The sequence below is a fragment of the Macrosteles quadrilineatus genome, unplaced genomic scaffold (genome assembly GCF_028750875.1).
Source record: "Macrosteles quadrilineatus isolate MER2022 unplaced genomic scaffold, UCM_ALF_1.0 Scaffold_9__3_contigs__length_116548681, whole genome shotgun sequence".
Taxonomy (NCBI): domain Eukaryota; kingdom Metazoa; phylum Arthropoda; class Insecta; order Hemiptera; family Cicadellidae; genus Macrosteles; species Macrosteles quadrilineatus.
In genome coordinates, this window is record NW_026542602.1 from 102557269 (window position 1) to 102583803 (window position 26535).

Consider the following 26535-nt stretch of genomic DNA (forward strand, 5'->3'; position numbering starts at 1 on the left):
GTATTATTGATCAGAATGAAAATTATTTGTTTCTGAAGTGGTACAAATTGGGTTCCTCATTTTGACCCTCAAAACAAAATAATTTTGCCAATTTCTCTTAGCACTACTTAAAAAAAAAACAAATAATCTAGTATATTGATTTTTTTTACGGTTATTGGTCACGTAAAAAGAATTATTGAATTTAAAATTACCATGCTATTATCATAAAGTTAACTGTTTTAGTTTGCTTGTTTACGGATATCTTTTGATCAAACTTGGCAACTTATTTTATACTAAGCTATTGTTATTCTACTAAAAAACCCACTTTATTACCCTTCCTGTAGCAACAAACCAGTGGCGGTCCCTAGGGGGGGGGGGCTACAGGGGCTAAAGCCCCCCCTTGGACCCTGGAAAAATAAATTTAAATATCATTTCGTCCTTAAAACACGCAATGTTATAAAACAGATATCAATATAGTTTTTATTAATGAGCGATGGCAGGTCGAGTAGTAAGTTACAACCGGTGCAACATAGATACAAAACTTCCGTAACATTCCGTATGGTTCAACATAGATAAACTTTGTGGGGTGATAGCTCGACGAATGAAATAATTTTTATATTACGCTATGGTAAGTTGTACGCATCATCCAATTTTTACAGCAGCCAGCTGACGCGAGCGAGCTTGACAGTGAGGACGGGGAAACAGCTGATTTCATGTTCCTAGTTGTCAAATTGTCTGCTAGAACTTACACAGGCATCAGCCATCAGCGGTAGCACCAGTAGCCTCCATGGTGGAAAGCCTCATTGACTTATAAACACAAGTGTATACTATACAAATATTGTGACAGATCTATGAAATGGAGAAACACGTAAGGCTAAAAAACGTGTCTCTACTGAAATGGGAGATTTTTGGACACAGTTCTAGACGTTAAAATGGCTTTATAAAGTCACCAAACGATTTTTAGAAGATTGCTTCATAGTCTAGTAGGCCTATGTTTTGAATTGTTTTTAATGTCTACTTGTTCATTACAAAGACAAATATAACAGGTGAAATGGTCGAGGGTTTTGGACAGTTGGACACAGATATAGACATTCATAATACCCTTAGAAAGTCAGTAAGCATTTTTAGGAGGATATAGCCGTAGCCTGCAATATGTTTTGAGATGTGAATGTAATCGTCATAGTTTAATTTTTTAAATGTATACTTGCTCATGACAAACAACAGGTGAAATGGGAGTTTATGGACAATTGGACACAGTTTTATGTGTTAAAATGGCTTTAGAAAGTCACCCATGATTGGCTTTGGAAATTCCAAGTTTTCCCAGGGGATAACCCCCGGACCCCCTACTTTATTGAGGGGTGCTCCAAACCCGCCTCCTTGACGATGTCCTAGAACCACAACTGCAGCAAACCTAGGTACTTGTTAAACCTAATGCAATTTTAATAGGTTTAATTGAAAATCCAGTCGGGCAAATGGAAATTAGTTTAGTCTGCAGGTTTTCTGTGGCGGGGGTATTTTATTACTTGTTCGGAATGAGTTAACAATTAAAGAAATTCCGGAATCAAAGCTTCGTGGTAGCTTGGTAGCCTGTTAATATGTTATTTTAATCAGTAATAACCTTTAAGAATAGTAGTTGGATGAGTTGGATTGTTGGATGAAAGATGAAAATTGTATTCATTGATGAAAACAATGATGAAAACTAGGAGGATTAAAAAAAATCCCTGCACAGTCAGCTGTACTGTAGATTCTTTTTGTCTTTGACTGTAGTAAAAGTAAACTTAAATCAGATGTTCACTTCACTTCAGTCTTCAACTTCAGTTTATTTCATTCAAAAATTCAGTCAGTCTCAGTCCAGTCAGTCTGTCCGTCGTCCGTCTGCTAGTGCTTGTCGGCTGGCCAATCCCATGACTGACGTCAAGTATGACGTACAGCTCTGTTTTGTTTTGACGTTTGGAGTTTGGATTTTGATTTTGGGAAGGAAGGGTTGACGATGAAGACTGGAGTATATGGAGTCGTCGTAACACAAATTTAAGGTAATGTATTTTCTGTATATTTAATAATTTTGTTTGCTATCCCTCCATTAATAGTCTAACAGTCATTTAACAGTGTCAGTTTCCTTCAATCGAAAAAGAAGATTCATTCGACTTTGAAAATTATTTAAACTATGCAGATCCTAAAATGCATATTTACTAAATAATAATTAACCGTTAACTACCGTACTTAAGGGTACAGTTTCTTAACTGGGCTATGCTAATATCGAATGAAACTATTGATTCGATTACTAAGTAAACCTTCATGTGATTTTTGCATTATCAGCAAGTTTGGTTAGTTAGGTTAGGTATATGACAGTTTCATTAGGCCTATATAACTAGGATTGCTTTCATAGCAGTGAAAGCCAGTTGAGCGGAGCAATCATTTTACATGGTTTTTAATATCTATGTAAAGCAATAAATTCAAAAAATGTTTAGAGATAGCCTATAATACAAAATACAAATGTTCCCTCACAGAGTAAGTTACTGCTAGCCTTTACTACTTCCTTCACCACTTCCTGTCGTGGGCCTGTTTATTTCCCTTCCTATAGCATTTTAGGGTTACCGATACATTAATCTAACTGTTACAAAGGGTTCACACACACTGCACTGCTAACCTTCACTACTTCATTCACCACTTCCTACATCCTGGACATGTATTCCTTCCTTCCCATAGCGTTATAATATTGCAGATACCTTAATGTAACTGCCACAAACGGTTCCCAAACTCTGCACTGCCAGCATTTACTATTTCTTTCATCACTTCCGACGTCATGGACCTGTTTTCCTCCCTTCCCATAGCATTTTAGTATTGCAGATACATTCATGTAACTGCCACAAACGGTCCCCACACTCCGCACTGCCAGCCTTTACTATTTCCTTCACAACTTTCTATGTCGTGGACTTGTTCCCCCCCTTTCCATAGCATTTTAGTACTTTTTTTAGATATACAAGTCCACAACGTAGGAAGTGGTGAAGGAGGTAAAGGCGAGAAGTGCGGAGTGTGGGGAACGTTTGTGGTAGTTAGATAATCTTTACTACCTCCTTCACCACTTCCTACGTCGTGGACTTGTTTAAGCTGACCATTTATGAGATGGATCCATGAATGTGATTCACCGACAAATTGTTTAAGATAAAATGTTATTTGTTATAACCTCATTGAGCCACATATATCAAATCTGTTAAATAATGTTCTTAGAAAGAAGTATGTTTTATCTATGACTGTATAGGCCTACCTTTTTTTCGATCAGTGGTCATTTCCAAATTGCGACTTAAATGCAAACCTAAGACTTTCTCTGTATTATTTGATCAGTGGTAATCATCTGAATTTTTCCCTGTACCGGTAGGCCTACTTGTACTGTGTTTAGGTTGTGTCTTGATTTTAACATGTGCTATGATTCTTTATTTTGTTTACATTTACGTCGTTATTTTGTAACCATAATGGCACAAAACCAAGTCCAATGTTAAAATTTAAAAACTTTGAGTTATTTTAAAATTATATAGGCCCCCTGGGCATTATCAAAAATTGAAATTGTTTACGTCTTAACCAACCAAACATTTTATAAAACAGTCTTGGTAAGTTTGGCTAAAATATGTTCAGCCGTTATTGAGATTGAGTGTTACAAAGATTGCATTGAAGTTCCGCAAGTGCACCTTATAAAGGGTTGGTTTAACTCAAGCTGTGTTTACAACAGTGAAACCCAAGTCACCCTAGTATTTAGACTTGTTAAGAAGAAGAAATTTTGGCCTGCTAGGTTTTAAGTATCAAGAGTTTAAATAACAAGCTGCAATTGAATAACTATTTCATTGATGATGTATCTCTGATATATCTCCATGCAGTTCTTTTAACACACTTTTGTCTACATTGTCGATTAACAATTAACTCTTTTACAGGACACATTGATTAATGCTTCACACAAATTAACCTGTTAACTGCATGTTTGTACAACCACTAACACCTAGACAATGTCAGTGTCTGATCCTATGATAAAAGAACTTAAAGGTACGTTTTCCTCTCCATGCTAAGCTTTCAGTAAATTAGATTTTTAGATTGGGTTTCACAAAAATCGCATGTCCTCTAATTTTCAGGCTTACCAGTTAAGTATGAGATTGTTTGATTATAACTTTTAGGAGTATCATTGGTTTTTTAAGGAGGTATTGCAAGACTCTACAAAATCTTGTTAAATTCCTTTCTTCAAATTATCAAATTCTTCATCTCAATTATTTATTATTATCAATTATCAATCGTTAAGATGGGGACGCCACTTAGGTGCGTATTTTAACCCAAATATGAGTGAAGGGTGAGTGTAGATGGTGTGAGATGATCTCTGTAGCTTTGTTACTGACTAAGATCAGCGGTTTCATTAGCCAGGATCATTTATTTAAAGCCCAATGATCAGGAAAAGCTGGGTCCAGTTTCGAAGCATCAAAAAGCTACTGACTTTTCTCAGGATCGAACCGGCGACCTTTTGATTAGTAGGCGAGCACTATAGGGTGACCCGGGGCAATTCTGGCACGGGGCAATTATAGCAATGGCCTATATTTTTTTTAAATTTCAGCTTTACAGATCAGTGAAGCAATATTTGTTATTTCAGCATATACCTCCTATATATAGGAAAGCATTTTTGTAAAAATAAAATGTTTGCAGTAATTTTTATTAGCGATTAAAAAAGTACTTTCTTCCACAGCCCGAGGATATCGAAACATCGCACACGGCTAATTTTTTTCCCCTATGAATTTTATATTTTATTTTTTTTTATACACAAAGATAATTGTTCAGACTTAAAACTTCATGAACAAAAATAGTAATAGCAGTTATCCCTTTAAGATATTTAAATTTAAATGGGTGCTATAATTGCCCCATTTTCATATGCTATGGGGCAATTGTGGCAAAGAACCCGGGGCAATTATGGCAGCTATATATCTTTATACAAATAATGTATAAATTAAAGAATAAATTGTATAACAACGTGTGTTATGTGTAATATGTTTCATTTCAGTTCATTTGGATGGCTTTGTAAACACCTTTTGCTTAGATTACTCTATGGCAGCCTGATTATTTTTATTGTTTATTGTTGCTAGAAGTTTTGAGGTTAAGGCCCTTGTACGCTTGTACTGTCTTACCGGTTTATTCACAACTTCCTTATAAATAGAGATAGAACAAAAATTAAAACACCATCTTAAACAGCTAAATTAGGCCTATGCCATGATTGCCCCAATGTCAGAGCAATTTAAACAATAAGGAAAATATAAGGTATTGCTATAATTGCCCCAAGGTTGGGGCAATTCTGGCATCTGACACTCCAAAAAAAAAACCTCAAACCCCCTTAAGGGGAGTTTGAGATTGTTGTCTAAATATATGAAAACACTAGAGGAATAACATAGAATTACTATGGTAATTGTCAAAATAAAATGAAAAATATGTTCACCGCGGTACAAGCAGTTAAAGTTAAGGTTCACGTCTGGCTGCCAGAATTGCCCCGGGTCACCCTAACCACTCTGCTACCCAGCTGGTAACCAATACCAATGGTTGGGTACTTCCGCTAGGCCTACATGATGATGTAAGCAGTTTGATAATTTATTACATTCATCTTCAGGTTTTACCAGGAGATTAAGGAAAAGTTATAATGTCAAGCCTGCTAACAGTTACAATATTGTCAATATGGTTTGTTGTATCAATACTGTTCTCATGACATGTGCAGGGTGTGCGGTTCAGTTCCTGAGTGTGCCACAACCCATCACAGATGGAAGTCCTTCGCTCCGTCCGTTCTGTGAGTCGCTGGAGCGTATCCTCCAGAGAGGTCTGCTGGTCCGCATCAATGCCATCGGCTATTGGCGCGATCCTGAACCATGGAACTGGATGGAGCGGCTTGCTCTTAGCAAATTCGGGTAATTTTTGCTATAACTTCATTTTGCTCAAATCATTTATGATGGTTAAAGTAGCCACCAGTTGTAGAGCATGGTAGACAAAAAAAGTTTTCCTGAAATTTTACATACATGCACAACATTCTCTATAGAAATAGGACAAGGCAAGTATAAGAAAATATTAGGTTTATTCTTTGTAATTTTTATAGATGTGAATCTTGTTGGATAGACATTTGGATTGAATATTATGTTGTGTTGCAAATACAGTTTTAGCAAATGTTAAGGTGAGGTTTTAAACGGTTTTGATTGTACAAAATGTCAAAATGTGTCAAATTAGAAGAGAGACCTATAAGCTACTAATAAAATTTGCCATCCTGGGGGTTAAATACAGAGATCATACTGTAGATTACTTACAATTTAATTGACCAATAAATACAGAGATCAACAGCTTTGAGAAAATTAAGAATCGTTTTACAAATGTTTGACACAATTTTAAAACACAGACTAAAAGAGTAAAGTTCCCTGACATGTAATAAGACTAATAAAATTTACTGCTGTTAAATATGTAATTTAATGTAGGTATTCTATACAGATTACAGATTTCTTAACAAATTTTATGCATCCATAAAAAAATATATCCATAGGCCCTCTAATGCTAACTGCACAGTTATTCATAAAATTGTATCCATCTATCTTTTGGCACAATCATAATCTAATTCAAGCCTATAAGGTAAAAACCAAATATATTTTTGGAGGGTTTCTATTTAAACTTGGTTCAAAAGGCTGTGGTTGATCAGGTGCCTGCAAAATGATTGACAAATGTGACATTGTCATGTCATCAGGTGTGTTATCAACAGCACAATGCCTTTTGAATTGAAAGATAATCACTACAGTTGTGTGCTGGTAACATATTGAAGTCGTAAAAGTTAATGACCTTTTGTTGCAAATAAGAGACAACGTACACAATATCTTTAGAATAATCTAGTTTATAGTTTTGTAAATTATTCAGTGTTTATTTTATAAGTTCTTTAAAAAGAGATAAACACAGTCTTTAAAAATGTTAAACAGTGATTTTGTAAATTATGATTAGCCTACTGGAGGCTGATTGAGCACCACTTAAAAGTGTAATAAAATATTTCAATATTAAAAAAAATATATTTTTTATGTTTTAGATTTTTTTATTTAGTAACTGGTAGGACAGCCAACTTACTTTAAACCCATTTAAAGGTGAAAATTAATACTAAAATAAAAAGAAAATGCTTAAAATAAATATATAAGTTTACTAGCTGACCCGGCGAACTTCGTATCGCCTAAGTTATAGGTTTCCCCTAAGACAGACCGATGGAAAGAAAGTACCGTTACGTTTAATTTTCAAGATGATCTCGTTCGCATCGCTCAATCACGTCCTGGTTGAAGTTCGTTCGCTACGCTCACTCACCTTTGGGTTGGAGCTCGTTCGCTACGCTCACTCACCTTTAGGTTGGAGCTCGTTCGCTGCGCTCACTTGCCTTCAGGTTAGCTCGTTCGCTACGCTCACTCGCCTCCAGGTTGAAATTCGTTCGCTACGCTCACTCACCTTTTGGTTGCAAATTAGCTGTTGTCATAAATGTAAAAGAAATAATAGTGCTGCACCCTGTTGGTAATCCTTGTAACTTTAATGCTATTGAACATCATAGAACAGAACCAACTTGTTTAATTGAAACAGCTGTTAAGATTCATTAATTCCATTTCTCATAAGGTTAACATGGGAAACTCCAGAGCCACTGGGGCGGAGCCCTTTTAAGAATTTCGAAACGGGAAATAGTTTACGTCCGATTCGCATACCTACAGAATTTACACACCAAATTTCATAACGATCGGTGAAGTCGTTCTGGAGGAGTTTGGAGACAAACACTGTGACACGAGAATTTTATATATTAGATTTAATGCAAATTATTACCTACAGGGTGCTTTATAAACCAAGCACAATTAGGACAAAGTCCTATCTTCCATTGTGCCTGGCGGGGTATGGCCCTCAGGGAACCATTCTGGCATGTGCCTAAGAGAGGAAAGAAACCATACAAACTTCCCTCAGAATGGCCGGTCTGATAATCAGACCTCCCGAATGTGAAGTGACATCTTTATCATGATACTACCTCACTCGGTCAGATTAATACTAGTTAGTACGTTACAAGATACTTAATACTTTATACTATTGAGTAATACTAAATTAAATTACATACCATTCAATACTTAATGTACAATACTTAAAATGTAAGTTACTAAAACTAAATAGTCTTCTGTTAACTGATTCATCTCCTTGACTTTGGGTCTTCTTAGGTTTCTAGTTTTTCTTACTTTTTTTTAGCTCACTCCTTTGCAAGTTATAATGCACCTTGTCGTTCATTCAGGTTCTTTAATCCTTCTTCAGTTTGAGTATGTATCCACTCTTTTACATCTTCCTGCAGTTTTATTGTTACTTGACAAAAAAATCTCTTTGTTTATGTTTCCTCTTATTTATTGTAACTCGCAACTATTCGTTGTTGAACCTCAAATGAATTTATAATTTTCTTCTCTTATCATTGTAAGTTTGAGGTAATTTGTTAGTCATCTGTATTTCTTGAATTGTATTATTATTTCAACTGCTCTTCTCATTTTCAATCATTCAATTCTGATCCTGGTTTTGGTTTTGGTTTAGTTTTCCCCTTTACCTTGATTTATCATAAGCTCTTAAATTGAACAAATTTGAATGCCAAAGATGGAATAAGTAAATTATTTGTTTCCATAGAAACAAAATTGTACCCTAGACACTATGTTGAATATAAAGCCAAAAGTACCCATGAACTTTTGAGAAAACTACAAGTCACACCCCCATAAACCATATACTTAAAATGTTCGTCATGACGAGAAACCTTGCGCAAAATTATCAATTATGTCATAAATTGCCCTTTAACCTCTTCAGGGAGTAAGGCTCATATGGGTACATTAACTTTATTTCAATTTGTTTGTATTATTCTCAAACACCCACATTTGTACAGTGGTTACTATTGGTTACATTAACTTCTCAAAAGTTGGTAGCACTGATTCCTTTCCTTCCCACATGTTTCTAAGGCAACGAAATATTCAGTTGAAAGGGACACTGTGTGAGGTTATGTGTGAATCAGTGAATTTGCGAATTTTGATGTGTTCTGAAACCCATTTATAATGTACATATACACTTAATAATTTTTGTTTATGATATTTTATGCTTTCGCCTTTCAAATAATATTTAGTTTACTACATTATCTTTTAAAACGAAACCAGAAATTTGATTTTAATATCTGTACTCATTTGCGTACAAATCTCAAATGTCTTTGAATCTCAAAAAACGTCCCTGAAGAGGTTAAGGTCGTAATTCCTTTCTAAAGGGAACTTTTCATATACCTAATGTTAAAAATACCTTAGCTGTACTTATTTGTTTGTTATTCTTTCAATTTATTACCTTATTAAAATCAGGTGTGATTATTTGTTTCTTTTACTGTATTTTGTTTATTTCAGGTTAACTTAACCAATCAATAGTTTTATTAATACTTATGATGTCAAACGGGGCGAAGCCCGTGGGTAACAGCTAGTGTTGAATAGTGTTCAAACCTGATGTTTACTATCAAGCTGAGCTTTTGGGAAGGTCGTCTCCTATGATTGTGATGACAACACCTACTCTTATTCCTACCCTAGAGAAATCTCAAGTTAACCTATTTACAGTTTGACCAAGGCTAAGTTTGACTAGTTTTAAAGTTAAACTTATTTATTGTGAGAAATTAACTGTTGATTAGTTAGGAATTAAAAAGTGTCAGGACATTAAACAGAGCCATGCTTGTGAGCCCGGCTATAAGGTGTTCATGTAAGTGTTATGTTACTGTATGTGTTTGCAGGGCCCCGTACATGTACCAGCTGGCTGTGGAGAAGGTACGCAAGTGTGAGAAAGTCAGGACTCACGTAGGACGGATGAGACTGCTCATCAGACATTGTCTGAACAATAGATGTCTTCACATACCCTTCCAGCTGTTGGTGAGTTGTTATCAACAGAGAATGTTTGTTACTCTGATTCATAGAAACAAGTTTGTTGCCACTATAACACAGGGTAATACAGGGTCTAAGAGAGCTGTGTTTTTTCTTATAGAAAGCTAAAGGAAAGATTTTGGCCTATTATATTTTAAGGTCATAAAAATTTGAAGTTAAAGTTTTTTCCATTTATTATTAAACTCGACCTTTTAATTTTTTATACAAGAAAATAGTCCACGGTAAAACTATTATGCTTTTATAATTCAATGTACGAGGTTGGTCCGTAAATAATCGTTTCCAACAAGCTCTCATCACAACAAAGCAAGCTAGTTCAAATCTATCACCAGCCTCCCCCCCCCACTACTATTCTACTTTAGCAGCTAAATGTAGAAATTTTATTCCCTCACAGAGTTTGAATTGCTTCTTATGTTGAGATTCTGTGGAAGGGGGTTACTCCTATTGAAATCCATTGCTGCTGGTTTAAAGATGTTTATGGAGTAAAGTGTGTAGACATAAAATATGAGTGTGAGGGGTGAAGGGAGTTTGCAGGAGGCCGTAGAGACCATTTCAAGACGAGGCTGGCAGTCGGCATTCATCAGTTTCTGTTGTGACACTAAACTTTGCTTACACATCTGCATATTTTACACTACCTAGGGTTTACTATTGTCCATGGTAGTCTTAGAAGATGTCTACAATCAGGTTAGATATTTTTGACATGGTCATATTGAGATCAGTATCCAAAGTTTCCCCATCTTAAGTCACTAAACAGAAGGCTCATAGTGCAAATGTTCATGACCTTGTGGTGGGATCTGAACTTTCCACCACAATTTACATAATTTTTAAATCCAGTAACTATTTTCCATACATATCAATAGATGACTATGGGTTTAATAGGGGACGACCCCTTGGAAACGGAATTCTTGACCGCTGGAGACCAGCCAGTTCAAGCACCTCTATGGACGAGAGTCTGTGTTGGGAAGTGAGATCCTGTTACAGATATTGCTGTCAGTGCTGTTGTTGCCTTGTAGACTAAGGTTTTTATTGGACTCAGACAACCTCTATTAGAGTCTGTAATGGGAAATGAGATCCTGTTACAGATATTGCTGTCAGTGCTGTTGTTGCCTTGTAGACTAAGGTTCTCATTGGACACAGACAACCTCTATTAGTGTATGTGTTGTAGCTACAGACCAGCCAGTTCAAGCACCTCTATGGACGAGATTCTGTGTTGGGAAGTGAGATCCTGTTACAGATATTGCTGTCTGTGCTGTTGTTGCCTTGTAGACTAAGGTTCTCATTGGACACAGACAACCTCTATTAGAGTCTGTAATGGGAAGTGAGATCCTGTTACAGATATTGCTGTCTGTGCTGTTGTTGCCTTGTAGACTAAGGTTCTCATTGGACACAGACAACCTCTATTAGTGTATGTGTTGTAGCTACAGACCAGCCAGTTCAAGCACCTCTATGGACGAGAGTCTGTGTTGGGAAGTGAGATCCTGTCACAGATATTGCTGTCAGTGCTGTTGTTGCCTTGTAGACTGAGGTTCTCATTGGACTCAGACAATGCCAGATTCTTGGATGAATCTTGGGAGCTGCCCACCTCCAGACAACTCACTTTTGTACCTGCCAGTCAACTTGGACTATCATTGACGTGAGTGCGATATGTTGAATTTAAAGTTCTTCCCTTTGTTTGTTTAACTTAACTATTTGTCAATTTTTTAGCGATAATTCTAGGGTTCTGTGGACCATACTTATTTACTTAGGGTCAGGTTATATGTGATATGGTAATAAGGTTACAGGCAAAGATCAGGTTGCTTTGGATTGATAAACAAATAATAATTGTGATATTACATTCGGTTTACAAAATATCCTGCATCATCTCTTTCATTCCAATGAAATCGATGAACACCTGAGGTCAGGGCAAAATCGAGAACATCATCCGCAGTCACATGAAAATTGTGAATGTCCACTGCGGTTGATGTGAATTCAAGAGCATTTTTTGCAGTCACAACAACATTGAGTACATCTTCTGCAGTTACAGAAAAATCTAGAGTATCTTCCATGGTCACTTCAAAATTCAGAACATCTTTCTCAGTCATGTCAAAACTGTGAACATCACCCGCTATTGTGAAGAAACTGTTGATTTTTGATCATGCATCATTGAAAAAATTAAAACCAAAAAACTTTCTGCAATCATTAAAATTAATAAAGTCTTGTGTTTGCTCGAGCCGACCCAAGCTTGGCCCAAAAATATTTCTGGTCCAAACAGACCTCTCTAGCCAGCTGGTGGCCCTACCTGACCCAAAAATATCAGGATCCCGCTGACCCCTAATAATACAGCATGCTTATTTAATTTTAGGTTCACCGTAAGGTTTATAGAGGTTCATTTTATTTAAATAGCTGAATTGACAAAGTAAGTAGCATACTGTATCAATTAAAAAATTTATCAAAAGACTTTGTAACCATGTAACACTATGTAGTACTATGCCCACTGCCCAGTGATAAATAAAAAAAAATTAAAGGACAAACGGATATGAAATAAACGGTATCAGCATTCTGACACATACTTTCTCCCATAAGTTGTTCAACAACCTTTTATATGTGTAAGTGGTGTAAATATACGGAAATGGGATTTGTACAATTTTGTTCAGAATTTAAAGGACTATAACATACAAAATTTTTATCAAAATTGTTCGGGCCATTTTTGGGAAAATCCGATTTTTCTGTTATTTTATGGGGGTTTTATGGGAAAATGACATAATTTACAATAACTTTTGAACCGTAGTTTTTACAGAAATGGGATTTGTACCATTTTGTTTAGAATATAAAGGAATATAACATACAAAATTGTTATCAAAATCGTTCGAGCCATTTCTGGGAAAATCCTATTTTTCAGTTATTTTATGGGGTTTTACGGGAAAATTCCCATAAAAAATACAAATTTCTAAAAAATTAAAAAACTATCAAAATTGTAACGACCATAACCTACTATGTTAAATCAAAACAGGATTTTTGTTCTAAAATCCTATTTGTTGTTATTTTATGGGGTTTTTATGGGAAAATAACATATTTGACCATAACTTTTGAACCGTAATTTTTACAGAAATGGGATTTGTACCATTTTATTCAAAATTTAAAGTGCTACAACATACTAAATTTTTATCAAAATCGTTCGGGCCATTTTTGAGAAAATCCAATTTTTCCGGTTTTTTATGGGAAAATCCCCATTAAAAATCAAAATTTCAAAAAAATGAAAAAAACGCCTGGAGATACCATGGATTAGGACCTACATACCAAATTTCATTGAAATCGGACCACAGGTGTAGTCTCTAGCTCTGTACACATCCAGACACACAGACACACACACACACACACACACACACAGACATCACTTTGAAAACCACTTTTTTGGGTCCAGGGGGACCCAAAACGAATATATCCACTCAAAACTCAAACTCGAAAATTTTGACGAAAACAATACTTTCTCCATATATGGTATAGGGGGAGAAAGTAAAAAGTGTGTTCTACAACAAATTTAATTTTAAAGTAGGGAACTGGTTTGTCGATCTTTCTCTTTAAAAAAATTTGTTTTACACCCCATCCCCCCCACTAACCACACTTACCACATTTAGTTGTAAAATGGTGTTTATCAAGTCAACACAATTTAAAGTGAATTGAACACCAAGTGAAGGTTGGTTCCGAGTTCCGAGTGTTATTATAAATAAACTAGCAAACCCATCGTGGCTTCGCTCACGAAAATTTAAACTATTAAGTTAAATGTTCAACCTGAGTAGGGCCTACACTTGATTTTTTTATTCATTTAACTATTAAAAATCTGTTATGCAGTAAAACACATTTTCCTACAGTCACCCGACAAAGTTGGCTCCCTTGTACTGTTTATAGTACAGAAAGCTGTTAATTGCTGCATATTTATACTTTGCCGTACGGTTTATACTTTGCCGTACGGTTTATACTTTGCCGCACATCAGGATTCCAACGAAACAACACAAAACAGCGTGGTTCTATTATGCACGTAATCCGTGTACGCTTGGAAATAGGTTGGCAACACTTAAAGATAATAATACTATGAGCAGCTGATTGACTATTATAACTACGATTTAACCTGTCATTTCGTGTTTATAGTTTAGGTATTTCTGAACTTTCTGGACTTTTCATTTAAACGTTTTTAAACCATTCCTACGATCTTAATAAACAAGAAAATACCTTTAACGCATTTTTTTTTAGGCGCGGAAACCACTTTAAATTACAAATACCCCCGCCGCAGCAAACCTGCCGACTAAGCGAATTTCCATTTGTCTGAATTGATTTTCAGTTAAATATATTTTTATAACATTAGGTTTAACGAGTACCTAGGTTTGCTGCTACAAGGAAACTAATAAAGTGTGTTTTTGAGTAAAATATTGATAGCTTAGTACAAAATAAATAAATTTGCCAAGTTTGATCAAAATATATCCATAAACAAGCAAACTACAACATTTGACAATATTCTCCATAAGAATAACATGGGAATTTTAAATTTACAATTTTTTTAATTTTCTCCGTTACTAATAATCGAACAAAAATACTTTTATATACTAAATTATTTGTTTTTTAAAGCTCTTTAAAAAGGTCTAAAGAGAAATCGGGAAATTTTGTGTTTTGAGGGTCAAAAGTGAGAAAAACCAATTTTTACCCCATAAAACCCCCCGTAAAGCCCCGTTCCCATGGTCCGATCGTGCTGGTTCGCGAACTCATTCAAGTTTATCCCGCTTTACACCTTTAAACCAAATTTCATCAAAATCGGACAAAAATTACTCAAGTTATCGCGTTCACGGACGTATATATATATATATATATATATATATTATTTTCTTGCATTTTTAGGGCTACTAATATAATAAAATTAAAACATATATAACAAAGTACCCTTTTCTCAAAGTTTTTGAAAAGGGTACTTTGTTATATATGTTTTAATTTTAATATATATATATATATAAGTCTATATATATATATATACATATATAAAAATTTGAACGAATGGTGTTTTTGGCCTCTGGGGACATCAAAATGAAAAAGTAAATCGGTCCCGGGTCTAGGTCTTACCGTGCCACCTACGGTAATAGCTACTTCCCTATAGGGAAATTCGCTAAAACATACGGAACTATATTCTCAAAACGCGGAGCACATTTCTTGCCGAGGAAAAATAGCGGAGTGATACAGACCGCGGGTACTACTTTCTCTAGGGCACCTATTTGTGTTGCCAGCTGAACCTTAAAACGTGTTGTATAGTGTTTGAAAGACTAATTATTTATATGCTTTATAGTGACTGTAGGAAAAATATAATGTGTAACACGAGTGCAAAGTGGCACTTTGCTGCACTCGAGATCATTCCGCACTCACCTGCGGCTCGTGCGTAAACATTGCTCTCGTGTGCAGCAAAGTGCCACTTTCACCACTAGTTACACAAATAACTATTTCAAGCCACAAAAATAATGTAAATATTTTCATTTTATGTAATACCATACATAACCAGCTGTTCCCTTAATTAATAGTGCAGATTCAAAAGTATTAATGTGTTCAAAATGTAAACACATCTTAAATCTTTTCTCCATAAGGATAACATGGGAACTTTAAAAGCCACTGGGGCAGCGCCATGATGGAATTTCTTGAAAACCCTTCTTTTTGCACACCTAGAGGTTGATTGGAACCTCCATGCCAATTCCTGAGTTCTTATGGTTTTTGAGATGCAGTGGTCAGTGAGTCAGTGAATGGTATTTGAAATTTATAAGTATAGATATATCGTGTGAGTATGTGTTTAAATACTTAATTAGGTAAGTCCTAGTGCATTTTTATTCATGGTACGTTTTTACCCCCTTTTAAAATATTGGTACCTTACACCCACATATTTGATCAATGTCTTGTCTACTACAGGTTTATCGAGGGGAAAGCAATAGCTGTAGAAGTTTTACCAGACAGCGTAGCTTCTGAGGACGTGAGTTAATTGCTTTTAGTTAGGGATGTGTCAAGTCTTAATACCGATTCTCGATACCAATGATTCTTTGACATTTCTATCGGAATCTAGAATCAATTGTCAAGAGTCAATGACGATACCAATACCCGACACGTCTCCTAAGATCCTACTTCCCAAAAATTTACCCTTTTGATTCAATTATTGATGACGACGATGAGATTTGCATGACTGCGGGATACAATGATAATGTCTACTTGATCGCAGAAAATGTTTATGATCATGCTGCGATCACTGAAGTCGATTATGATGATCTCGTGACCGCAGAAGACATTCAGGATTTGACCGTGATCGTGAAAGAGGATGATGACGCTTGACTGTGGGAGACAATAATAATGTCCACACGACTGCGGGAGATATTCATGATCAAGTCATGATCGAGGAAGTTGATGACTGATGATCCTGTGACTGCGAGAGATATTTACGATTTAGCCACAATCGTGGAAGACCATGATAACTACAAGACCGCAGGAGATATTCAGGATTTTACCGTAACCGTTGGATATGTCGATGATGTATACAACACCACACCACGTTGATAGATGTTCAGGATTTAGCTGCTTTTGTAGGATACAATGGTGATGTTTCTATTACCTTGGGAGATATTAAGGACATTGCTGTGATCTCAGAAGACAATGTTATCTACATGAGAGCAGGAGATATTCAAGGTTTCATGGCGAAGAAGGTGATTATGATTATGTTTCTGTTGCGGCTCAGCAATATTCGTGATTATGTTGTGACCGCAGAAGACAGTGATGGTGTTTCCGTGACTAAAAAAGATATTCAGGTTCCTGCAGAGATCGCAGAAGATGATGAAGGTGTCTCTATGAGTGCAGTAGATGGTCCTGATTTTTATGATATTTCGAGATTGGCTTGATCAAAAATATCAGGCTGGCACTCCTCTAGTGATAAAATTTTCTTTTTGATATTTGATTGCAAGATATTTATTTACCTTTGATACAGTATTTATTTAGGGTATGAAGGGGTTTTTTAACCTTGATTTGTCTAGTTAGAATTTGTCATCACTACCTTAATGTTTTCCTAATTTTAAAAAACATTCCCTTCAATTTCTTTGTGAAGGGCATATAAAGACTCAAGAAAGGTTGGTGTAGTATAACCAATCCATCTTGGAAACTTTGTAAAATGAAAAAATTGGTATTGCTATCGAGAATTGAAAATAGATTTTTCAGGTATCGGTATTGGTATCGAGAATCGATAAATTTTGGTATCCTCACACTTCTAGTTTTTACTTAGCAATGTTTTATATTTAGTTAAATTTTATTTCATTTATACAACATATAATTCTAAGGAAAGTTAAATTTGTTGTCCAATAAAGATTAGTAGTTGATTACATTATTAGCTATTTAATTGTTTAGAGGAATAATTTTTTTGTGGCTGTGTGATAAAACAATAGGCCCCTAAATAAATAAAAATAGATTTTTTCCAAATAAAGCTTCAGTGAATATGTAACATTCAGCCAATCTTATAGGACATTAAATAGCTGTTTTAGCTACAAATATTATATTTCTTTGGAAAAACAAAATTGTATAACATTAAACCCTCACTAATATGGATTCATTATTTTGGAAATCATCTAACATTAATCCAATTTAGTTATCTGGATTAAATTTAATCTTTCAAAAGATTCAGTGTTGTTTTGGTATTGACTGAAACAGGCCCACCCCTTGTATAAAATGAATAGTGAAACTTTTTTTACAGGGAAAATCTAAATTAAGTATGAAAAAAATCAAGTAAATTACTTATTTTATTTTAGTTTATTTTACATTCCAACAGACAGCTCCATTTTACTAAAGCATTGTCAATTGTGCAACAAAGATGTGTAGTTTAAAGTGGCTCATTCCTAACTTAGGTGAATAAAATGTTAACAAACTTCAATCATATGGCTGTCACAGAGTATGGAGGTAAAGTCCATTTGAATGGGGTCAGAATGAATGAAGGTTTCTGTGTTCAAAACATGTTTCAGTAGTAGGAGGTGAAATCAAACTGTTGTTTGGATATTTAATATTTATACTTGTTTTTATCTACAATCACTCTTTTTAAAATCTATTTGTAAAAATATTTACAATGCACAATTTTCACTCTCTTTTCCACTCACAACAGATATTTTGATGAGAAAGACGACTTGCTTTCCGTAATGTACTTGGATATAAAAATGCAATAATAGTAACTTATTCTGCTGTTAATATAGGATCACTAACCCAGCAGGCAATTGCAAAAATAATAGTTTCTAAATTGTGGTGATATTCTTGCAGGATCAGATAGAAGTGGGGGATGTTCTAGATGAGCTCAATGGTGTTGTGATATCAACAGGACATCAGGGCTGTCTGATACAGGTGCTCAGGAAAAACGCAGGACATCCTATCACAGCATATGTAGTCAAGGTAAATGTCTGGCCTAGTCTACGCCATTTAAAAATCAAAATTTTTTTAAGAGAGCTAAGGTATTTTAGAATATTTTAGCTTTTGAGTTACGTTTTACAACATTCCCTTTTAACTTGACGATTATGGTTAGTTAGGTTGTAAAAAGTAGTTGTGAAAATAACACAAACATCCGAGAAGAGAGCTTTTATGATTTAGGAAGGGGAAGATGGATTAAACATGATTTTTCACGGTTATGTCACACTAAGACTAAATTTGGTGAATGTCCATGCTGAACTAGTACTTTCTAACTAACCAAGGCTCTCCTTAAACTCATGTTCTATTTACTATAGAAATTTAATTTATAGGAAGAACTCTTATCAGATTAAAGACCACTTTTACTGCACGTGCTATAGACTGATCATAGTAAATACAATTATTCTCTTTAGTTTAGTTATGATTTAAATGCTGCATTAATTTTATTCATTCTTCACAATGAATTTGAATACACTTTGAAAAAGGCAAGAGAGGTGTTATAAGTTGGTAAATAATATGTGGCTGTACTGTTTTATTCTTTAGGGGGCTTACTTGTAAAAATGTTCAAATGTAAACCCAGATTGTCGCAGAAGATACCTTGGAACATGGAATGGCACAAGTTTTTTTTTCTTTAGCATGTAACATCTGTTGTTTCTTGTTCCAGGCAAGACATGGAGAAGGATTGTACGGACCTTTAGTGCCTCTTCTACGCAGGGCTGGCCTCAGCCCCAACCAACTGTTGAAGAAGACTTGTGAAGACAATCAAGAGTAAGTTTACTTATAGTTCCTCATAAAGTAGAACTCCAATTAACCGAATCAATTGGTACTATTTATTATTAAGTCTTATTTATTTTGTTTCAAACGCATATTAATTCTTCTGTGAGCACGTACTATTACTGATTTATAACTTTGTATCTTTGTGCATGGTACTTGTTAAACAATGGTTTTTGCCGTAAATAAATAAATTGAATTGATATATTTAAAGTTTTGCCTTGATCATGGAAGACAATGACGATGTTTCTATGACCATGTGAGAGGATGATGATGTCAACTAGACTGTGTATGTTATTCAAGATTTTGCCGCGATCCCCATAAAACTATGAGGATGACAATGTTTCTGTGACAGTGGGAGTCAGTCATGGTGTCTACTTGACCTCGAGAGAGATTAGAATTTTGCCTTGATCTCGGCTTTTGCCTTCTTTAATAACAATTCTTATCACTGTGGTTTTAGGTTTTTTAAATATTTCTGTAAGCAGTTAGAGTTTGGATGGTTGAAGTTCTACTGTACTTATATTTCTCTCTTCGTATTTGAGATTGAAAACACCTTGTGACAATAGGTCTCAAGGTTTCATGCTTGTCTGGTTGCTGGGGCACAAAAATAAATAACAGCAGGTTTAAAGTTTAGAAGTAGCTACAAATGCTTTTTATTCCTAACACTCAAATTCCCACATGCAAGCATCTTTCAATAGTAGAAGCTATGCTGAAGCCTGATAATCTCTCATTTTTGTGGCAGTACATACGTTCAAAAGTACCTATCATAGTAACGGCTTATAATAATCTAGTGTGATTTCAGAAGAACTAGTATTACAATTTTGCTCATTTATAAACCTGATTCAATTGTGTCAATCTGTGACATTGAAAAACAGGCTAAGCTACTTGTGATGTCATCAACATTATGTTGTAGTGGGTAGCTAGACGAGTGGTGAAGTGCGACACCTCGGTTTCTAAATTTCTGGGTTCAAATCCCGCCAATAACCAATGGCTCTGTGAAAATACTATGACCCTCCAGGCCTAGCCCCAAATAAAGTTTTAAACAGTTCCAGGCTAGAAACTGATGCGAAAGAAAGAAATAAACAAATAATTATGTTGTAGCAGCCAGCGGACGATGACATATATGGGACGAGTGTTGACGGCTGACAGAGGAGATGTGAAGGAGATCAGGAGAGCCATCAACCAGCTGTTGGGAGATACCTCACTACAGCAGTGTGTGGCAGTCAGTCTGGAGTGTCAAGACATGGGCATCACTGTGACAAAGCGGGAAGACAACAAGGTATCATCTCAATCTATATATTTTGTAATAAAAAAAAACTTTAATACTGTAAAAATAAAAGTTCTCTCTCCTAGATGTGTTTTTAGACACAATGATCTTACTCCAGGAAATAAATCCACCCTCAGGGCTTTCGAAAGTCACTTTGGTTCTCAAAGTTACTGAAATGTTGTACTATTTTTGTGGTATGATTGTTGACCCAAAAGTAACGGTAATTTGCCGTAGATATATCATATCGTTACTGTAGTTGTGATGCATGTTTGTCTTGCAGGTGCTCATGAAGCATCTCTACATGCACATCTCGTCATGTGGCTGTACTGTTCAAGTGCCAAACTACTTCGCTTTCATTGTAGAGTAAGTTTCTGTCTATATTAAATTAATTCTATATAATTCTTTAACTGTACTTCAAAAATGCCGAATGCTGCAAATGTGCATCATCTTGATTAATGAGATACTTGATGGATCACAAATCAATAAATACTGTAGTTGTGAAAGATCTTGTGGTGCTAGAAACACTTTTATATTTTGTTTCTTAAAGGAGTCCCTTTTGTGATTTTATGTGTTATTTTGTGTGGGTAAACCTTAAATGGTTTCTAAATGATCAAAGTTAATTGCTTATCACCCTCTATTTTTTATGTATTTAATTTTATAGCATATGGTTACATAGTTACTGTATCCCAAAGTCATTAGAGCAAGTACACACCTTTTCCGATCAATTTTTGTACTACAAAAAGAAGCAATAGGAACTCTAAATAATCTCCACTATCAAGAACACTGCAAACTATTCTTTAAAAATCTCACATTAATATCCTTGTACTTGGTTGAAGTAATAATTCAAGCAATAAAGTTGGATCCCATAAAACGAACTGAAACCCATACCAGAATACCTACTAGAAGAAAAAATTACGTTAATTTATCACAGCATAGACTAGGAAACTGCAAGAACCCTAGAACCAGAAACTAGAAACAAAACAACCAAACCAGAAAAAAAGAAAAAGAAGCTGCCTCCCTCAATCTTGATGAATGCAGAGGAGAAGAATAGCAGTACGCATGAACCTAAGTAGAAAAGACTCAAGTCAACCATAAAATGTTTCTGTGTTAAATCGTTTTGCCCAGTGACAATCAACTATGAGTAGGTAATCTGGTTGAATATTAAAAGTTTGCACAAGCAATTTATTTTTTATAGCTGAAAAGTGAAAACAAACAAGTCAGCTAAGTATACCTGTTTATTAGCCTAATTAACCATAACCAATCACCTTTCTTATCTTCGTTTTTTCTTTTTTCAGAGACAGAGATATTGATCCTGACAACAGATTTGTTTGCCACATATTTCATGCAGAGAGTCAAGAACTGGTAAGAAATTTTATTTAAAGCACATTTCTAAAAACTTTTTTAAAGAGTTTTCAAAGTGAAAGCTTAATAACCTTCCTCTAAAATGAAAAATCCTTCCTCATAAAAAACGAAAAAATGTTGAAAATCAGTTATGACTGAGAGAAATCTGATAAATTTACACATAGCTGCTGTCTGTGTTAGTGACATACATGCAACCACCAAGTATTACCCTAGGCTACATCAGTGTTTGGCCCCTTATTCAGTGGCATCCTAGAATGGTGCTGACTTTTTATAAATAAGTAGATTCTACAATATGATTCACTATATTTTGTAAATACATTTATTATTCACAATATTTTCATTTATGTAAGTTAGGTTACATTTATTCACCTTCATGTAACCTGATTTTCATTAAGGATTCAATTACTTTATCCTACTATATTATTCAATTTAAGTAATGAAATATCCACTTTAAACAATTCAGTGTATCTTCCCCTCATAAAGAACCAATAATTTATGAAAATGATTTTGTTTACAGATTGATTACACTCTAACGAGCATAGGTAAGCAATCTATCCATTTATTCTTCACAATAGTTATATGGTTCAAATATGGATAGCAGTATTGCTTGTTGATAGTTGTTGAGATGTCTTACTGTATTTTGGTTTTTGCTCAGCAAATGAAATATCACTCTCAAATTTCGTGGCTTCTCAAGCCATCCAATATAAATGTAATTCAATAACTTCTTAGGAAATCAGAGACCTTCTATCAGACAAAATAATCCTAGTTCAAGACTATTATGGAATTACCAGCCACAAATACAGTTTTGTTTATTCTTGTTACCTAGCCCAGACATCCACAAAACAGTTCAGGCAAGGAATTAAAGTTAATGCTGTCAGAGCAATTAACACAAGAAATGAGATCACTCAATCACAGAGCATTACCCCATTAATCTCAAAATCCCACTCTTAGAAGTGTGTTACAAGATCCAAAATTTCTTATTCATATCAAATCCTGATAAAATTTGATTTCCTCATTTTGAAAATAGTTTTCACAAACATATAACAGATCAATATTATATTAGACGCTTGCTAAGCCAGCACATTCAGGACTTTGGCGATACCAGATGATTAAAAATGCAGGATTATTATACATCATCAAAAACAAAAACAGTCGTTATTGGAAGACGAGCGAATATCCTGCTTATGTTAGATCTTTTGCCGATCGCTCACAATGTCTGCCAATCCCTCCCAACTCTTCCAATCGTTACCGACTCTTCCGATTAGCTACAAACGTCTGCCAATTGCTATCAACTCTTCAGATTGCTACTGACTTTTGTGATCACTCCTGTTGTTTGCTGATCACTCCCAACTCTGTTGAACGCACTTATATGGCTTCAAACGGAATTTTTAAAAGTTTTTAGACCTGTATACTGATACCGTGTTTTTGAAAGTACTGGAGCATCGGATTAGCAGCCTTTTACTGTACTGACATTTACAAACAGTGACACAAAGTAAAATATTGTTCTTTTAAGCATTGCAAAGCTAGCCAAATTCATTTCCTATACCTTGAAGGGATTACTATAGCTTTGGAAAGGTTCTACAGTAGACTCCCTCTTATCCGGACACCTTTTAACCGGACATCGGTTTAACCGGACTACACTCAGCGGAAATGACATCTCTTTAACCGGACAATTTTTATCAGTATATCGGTTTAACCGGACTAGATCGGCAGGAAATGGGCGGTAGTGAAACGACGTGGGAAAGATTCCAGACCAGCAATCACGTGTCTAACAATGCTCCCCTAAGTTTAAGTCAAATTCTGTATACAGTATGCATTTAAACGGTCCGTTTAATGAGTTTTTGGGGACGTCGGTTTAACCGGAAAACCCGTTATCCGGACTGGCCTCAGTCCCGAGGAGTCCGGATAAGAGGGAGTCTACTGTATATGTTTTAGTTTTTTGTGCACTTGCCACAATTATTCCTACTTATCTTCAGTCAACTACTTAAGTAGGCCGTTTGTTAAAGAAACCCCAATCTTAAATCATAAATTGAAATCAAGCCAACCAAAAAGTATACTAAATAAACTTTGTATTTTCTAGGCCAAGGGTTCAAGAGGACACATTTTGCTGTTTAGTGTTTAGTCAATGATTCTACAAATATCTTGCTCTTTTACAATGACCTGGCTTTACAATTTAGACTGGTCCCTTGATTCTTCTTGACACAATAACATATAAATCACAGTATTGACCTAATTAGCCAAGTAAACATTGTGTGATGTAGACATGGCTTAAAGAATGTGATTTTAACTGTCTGGTCATTTAAAGACTTGTACTGTATTCTTAAAAGACATATCATATTTTGTAGAAATTTATTTGTATTAAATTAATCTATAGACCTAACTTGTTTTGCAGAACTTACCAAAGAAATAGTTTGTATTACATGTTATATTATTGTTAAAGAATTATGATTGAACGTTTTTAGTTAGGCTACCAATTTATGTCGTCATCTTAAATATTTACTTGATTTTTCAAACCTTAGAGTGTTTTGTTTGTTTCAGTTAAAATTTTTGAAAGTTACTATACAATTATTTTTGTTAATATCAACAAGCAACAGTTGTACATAATCATAATACATTTTGTTGAAATCTTACTCTTCAAATACTATTGAAACAAGTTGCGAAATAAGGCCTAACTGTAGTGTTTTTGTGTGATACCTAGCTGTAGATAATATGGTTAGGTGGTTTTCATATGATCTTTCATTTTTATTACATGCAAAACACCTAAATAAGCACCAATCCTGTTTTTGAAAATAGATTGACTTCTTTTGAATTAATAAGTAAATAAACGGTATCAGCATTCTGACACATACTTTCTCCCATAAGCTTGTCAACAACTTTTATCATGGGTAAGCAATGGGAGTAAATATGATATTTTATAGTTAAAAATCACAAAAGTTGCATCAACTTTTGAACTGTAATTGTTGCAGCAATGGGGGGTTGTACATTTTTTTAGAATTATAAGGACCATAACATAATATTTTGATCAAAACCATCTTTTTTCAAAAAATCCAAATTTCCGTTATTTTATTTTATTTTATGGGAAAATAAACATAAGTTACAATAACTTTTTAACCGCAATTTTTACGGAAATGGGATTTGCACAATTTTGTTCAGAATTTAAAGGACTATATCATAGGCTATTAATCGTTCAGGCCATTTTTTAGAAAATCCTATTTTTCTGTTATTTTATGGGTTTTTATGGGAAACCCCCATTAAAAATCAAAATTTCAAAAAAATGAAAAAAAGCCTGGAGGTACCGTGGATTAGTATACAAAATTTCATCAAAATCGGACCACAGGTGTGGTCTGTAGCTCGCTCTGTACACGTCCACACACACACACAGACATCACTTCGAAAACTGGTTCAGGGTGGCCCAAAATGGATATATTCATTCAACACTCAAACAGTACAAAAATTAAATGATTATGTTGGTCATATAGTTCTCTTTGAAAAAATTGTTGGAAGCCATTACTTTCCTCAGTTTCTACGCTGGATTTATTCATTGTGGTCCTCATCTTTTGTTTGATCATTACACTTTCAGCCTATCATCTGTGACAGTTGTATATCCGTATCTGTGTGTGCAGTGTGTATCCGTATGGATTTTAATTTAAATATTTATTAATTCTCCAAAAAATGTTGATTCAGTAAATTGGGGTTACCGTACTGTATAACTCAAATTGTGTTCTTTGAGCTTTAAATTGTTATTTGTAAGTTAATTAGTAATAAGTTCTCTGTAGAATAGAATCTCATTTTAGACAATATTTACAAATTAATATATATTTTTGTTTTTCTAAAAGCAATCAACATAAAATAAAAAAAATATCAGTTGCTGTATACAAGAACAAACATAAATCAATAAAGAAATATAATTTAAAATGTCTTCATGAAGTGTAGTTTTGAGGTGGTAAACAAGAATGATTTATTTATTGTACTTATTAAGGTGTGTGCAGTAGTTTAATTCTTAGGAAATAGTAATCAAATAAAAGACACTAATTTAGCTTTATTGAGAATTTAAAGGGTGGTGTATTTGTTACTTTATTTTTTAGAATTTAAAAGGGGTTTTTTCACAATTTTGTCGATCGAACAAGTGAATATTTGTAATTTTTTAAGTTAAGGGAGTGAGGATTATGTTGGTGTTTTTAAATATCAAAAGCCATAACTGATCATTTGATGTAATATAATATTTGCAGTATTGTATAAAAGAAGATTGTATTGTAATTGTGTTAATGTACATCAAAGACTTTCTGTACACATCCATGTTACTATTTGAATTCTTGTCAATTTGTCAATATATAAGTATTTTGAATTGTTACCAATTGATTTGCATTTGGAACATCCTTACCCAACTATTACTTGATCGTCAAAAAAACCTAATTATATTAAATAATTAAATTAGAAATGTATCAATGATGTTATTTCTGGAATCTTCACAATAATTCTTATTATTAAGAATCCTCTTTTAACCATTTGGGTTAGTTAGCTGCGTCGTAAATATTTAGTGACATTTTATATTTCAGTAACTGAATATGTGAAGCAAGGAGATCCCGTTTTTAAGATTCAAAAATCTGCGACCAATCTGGGGCATTCTGGACATTTAAAACCCACATTTAGTTTTAGTTCTCCCATGTTTATTAGGTTAAAAACATAGCCTAAAAACAAACGATTCAAAAACTAAGTACATGCACTTTTCAAGATACCTGGATAATACTGAAGAACCAATAGAAATTGATGGCCATACATTTGAAAAAGTCAACAGTTTTAAAT

At 34.5% G+C, this 26535-nt stretch overlaps 1 protein-coding gene across 3 annotated transcripts; it reads left to right on the forward strand.

Annotated features, from left to right (window-relative positions):
- Nucleotides 1–1941: 1941 nt before the first annotated feature.
- Nucleotides 1942–26055, forward strand: LOC129002165 (uncharacterized). 3 transcript variants are annotated; one of them, XM_054429768.1, is made up of 13 exons: nt 1942–2012; nt 3903–4011; nt 5711–5897; nt 9764–9899; nt 11327–11541; nt 15822–15882; nt 18192–18320; nt 18997–19100; nt 20205–20382; nt 20651–20733; nt 21666–21732; nt 22250–22274; nt 23813–26055. In XM_054429768.1, the coding sequence occupies exons 2-13, from the start codon at nt 3975–3977 to the stop codon at nt 23845–23847; spliced, it is 1257 nt and encodes a 418-aa protein (XP_054285743.1). In that variant the 5' UTR covers nt 1942–2012; nt 3903–3974; the 3' UTR covers nt 23848–26055. The 3 variants fall into 3 exon arrangements, with proteins under 3 accessions (XP_054285743.1, XP_054285744.1, XP_054285747.1); XM_054429769.1 differs by having other exon boundaries at nt 20208–20382; XM_054429772.1 differs by lacking the exon at nt 3903–4011 and having other exon boundaries at nt 1958–2012.
- Nucleotides 26056–26535: the final 480 nt, after the last annotated feature.

Bases quoted from the DNA above. Each gene is read 5' to 3' on its own strand.
- LOC129002165 (XM_054429768.1), top strand. From the start codon at position 3,975: ATGTCAGTGTCTGATCCTATGATAAAAGAACTTAAAG. The intron at 5,898-9,763 runs GTAATTTTTGCT...ATGTGTTTGCAG, and splicing joins CTTGCTCTTAGCAAATTCGG to GGCCCCGTACATGTACCAGC. The intron at 15,883-18,191 runs GTGAGTTAATTG...ATATTCTTGCAG, and splicing joins ACAGCGTAGCTTCTGAGGAC to GATCAGATAGAAGTGGGGGA.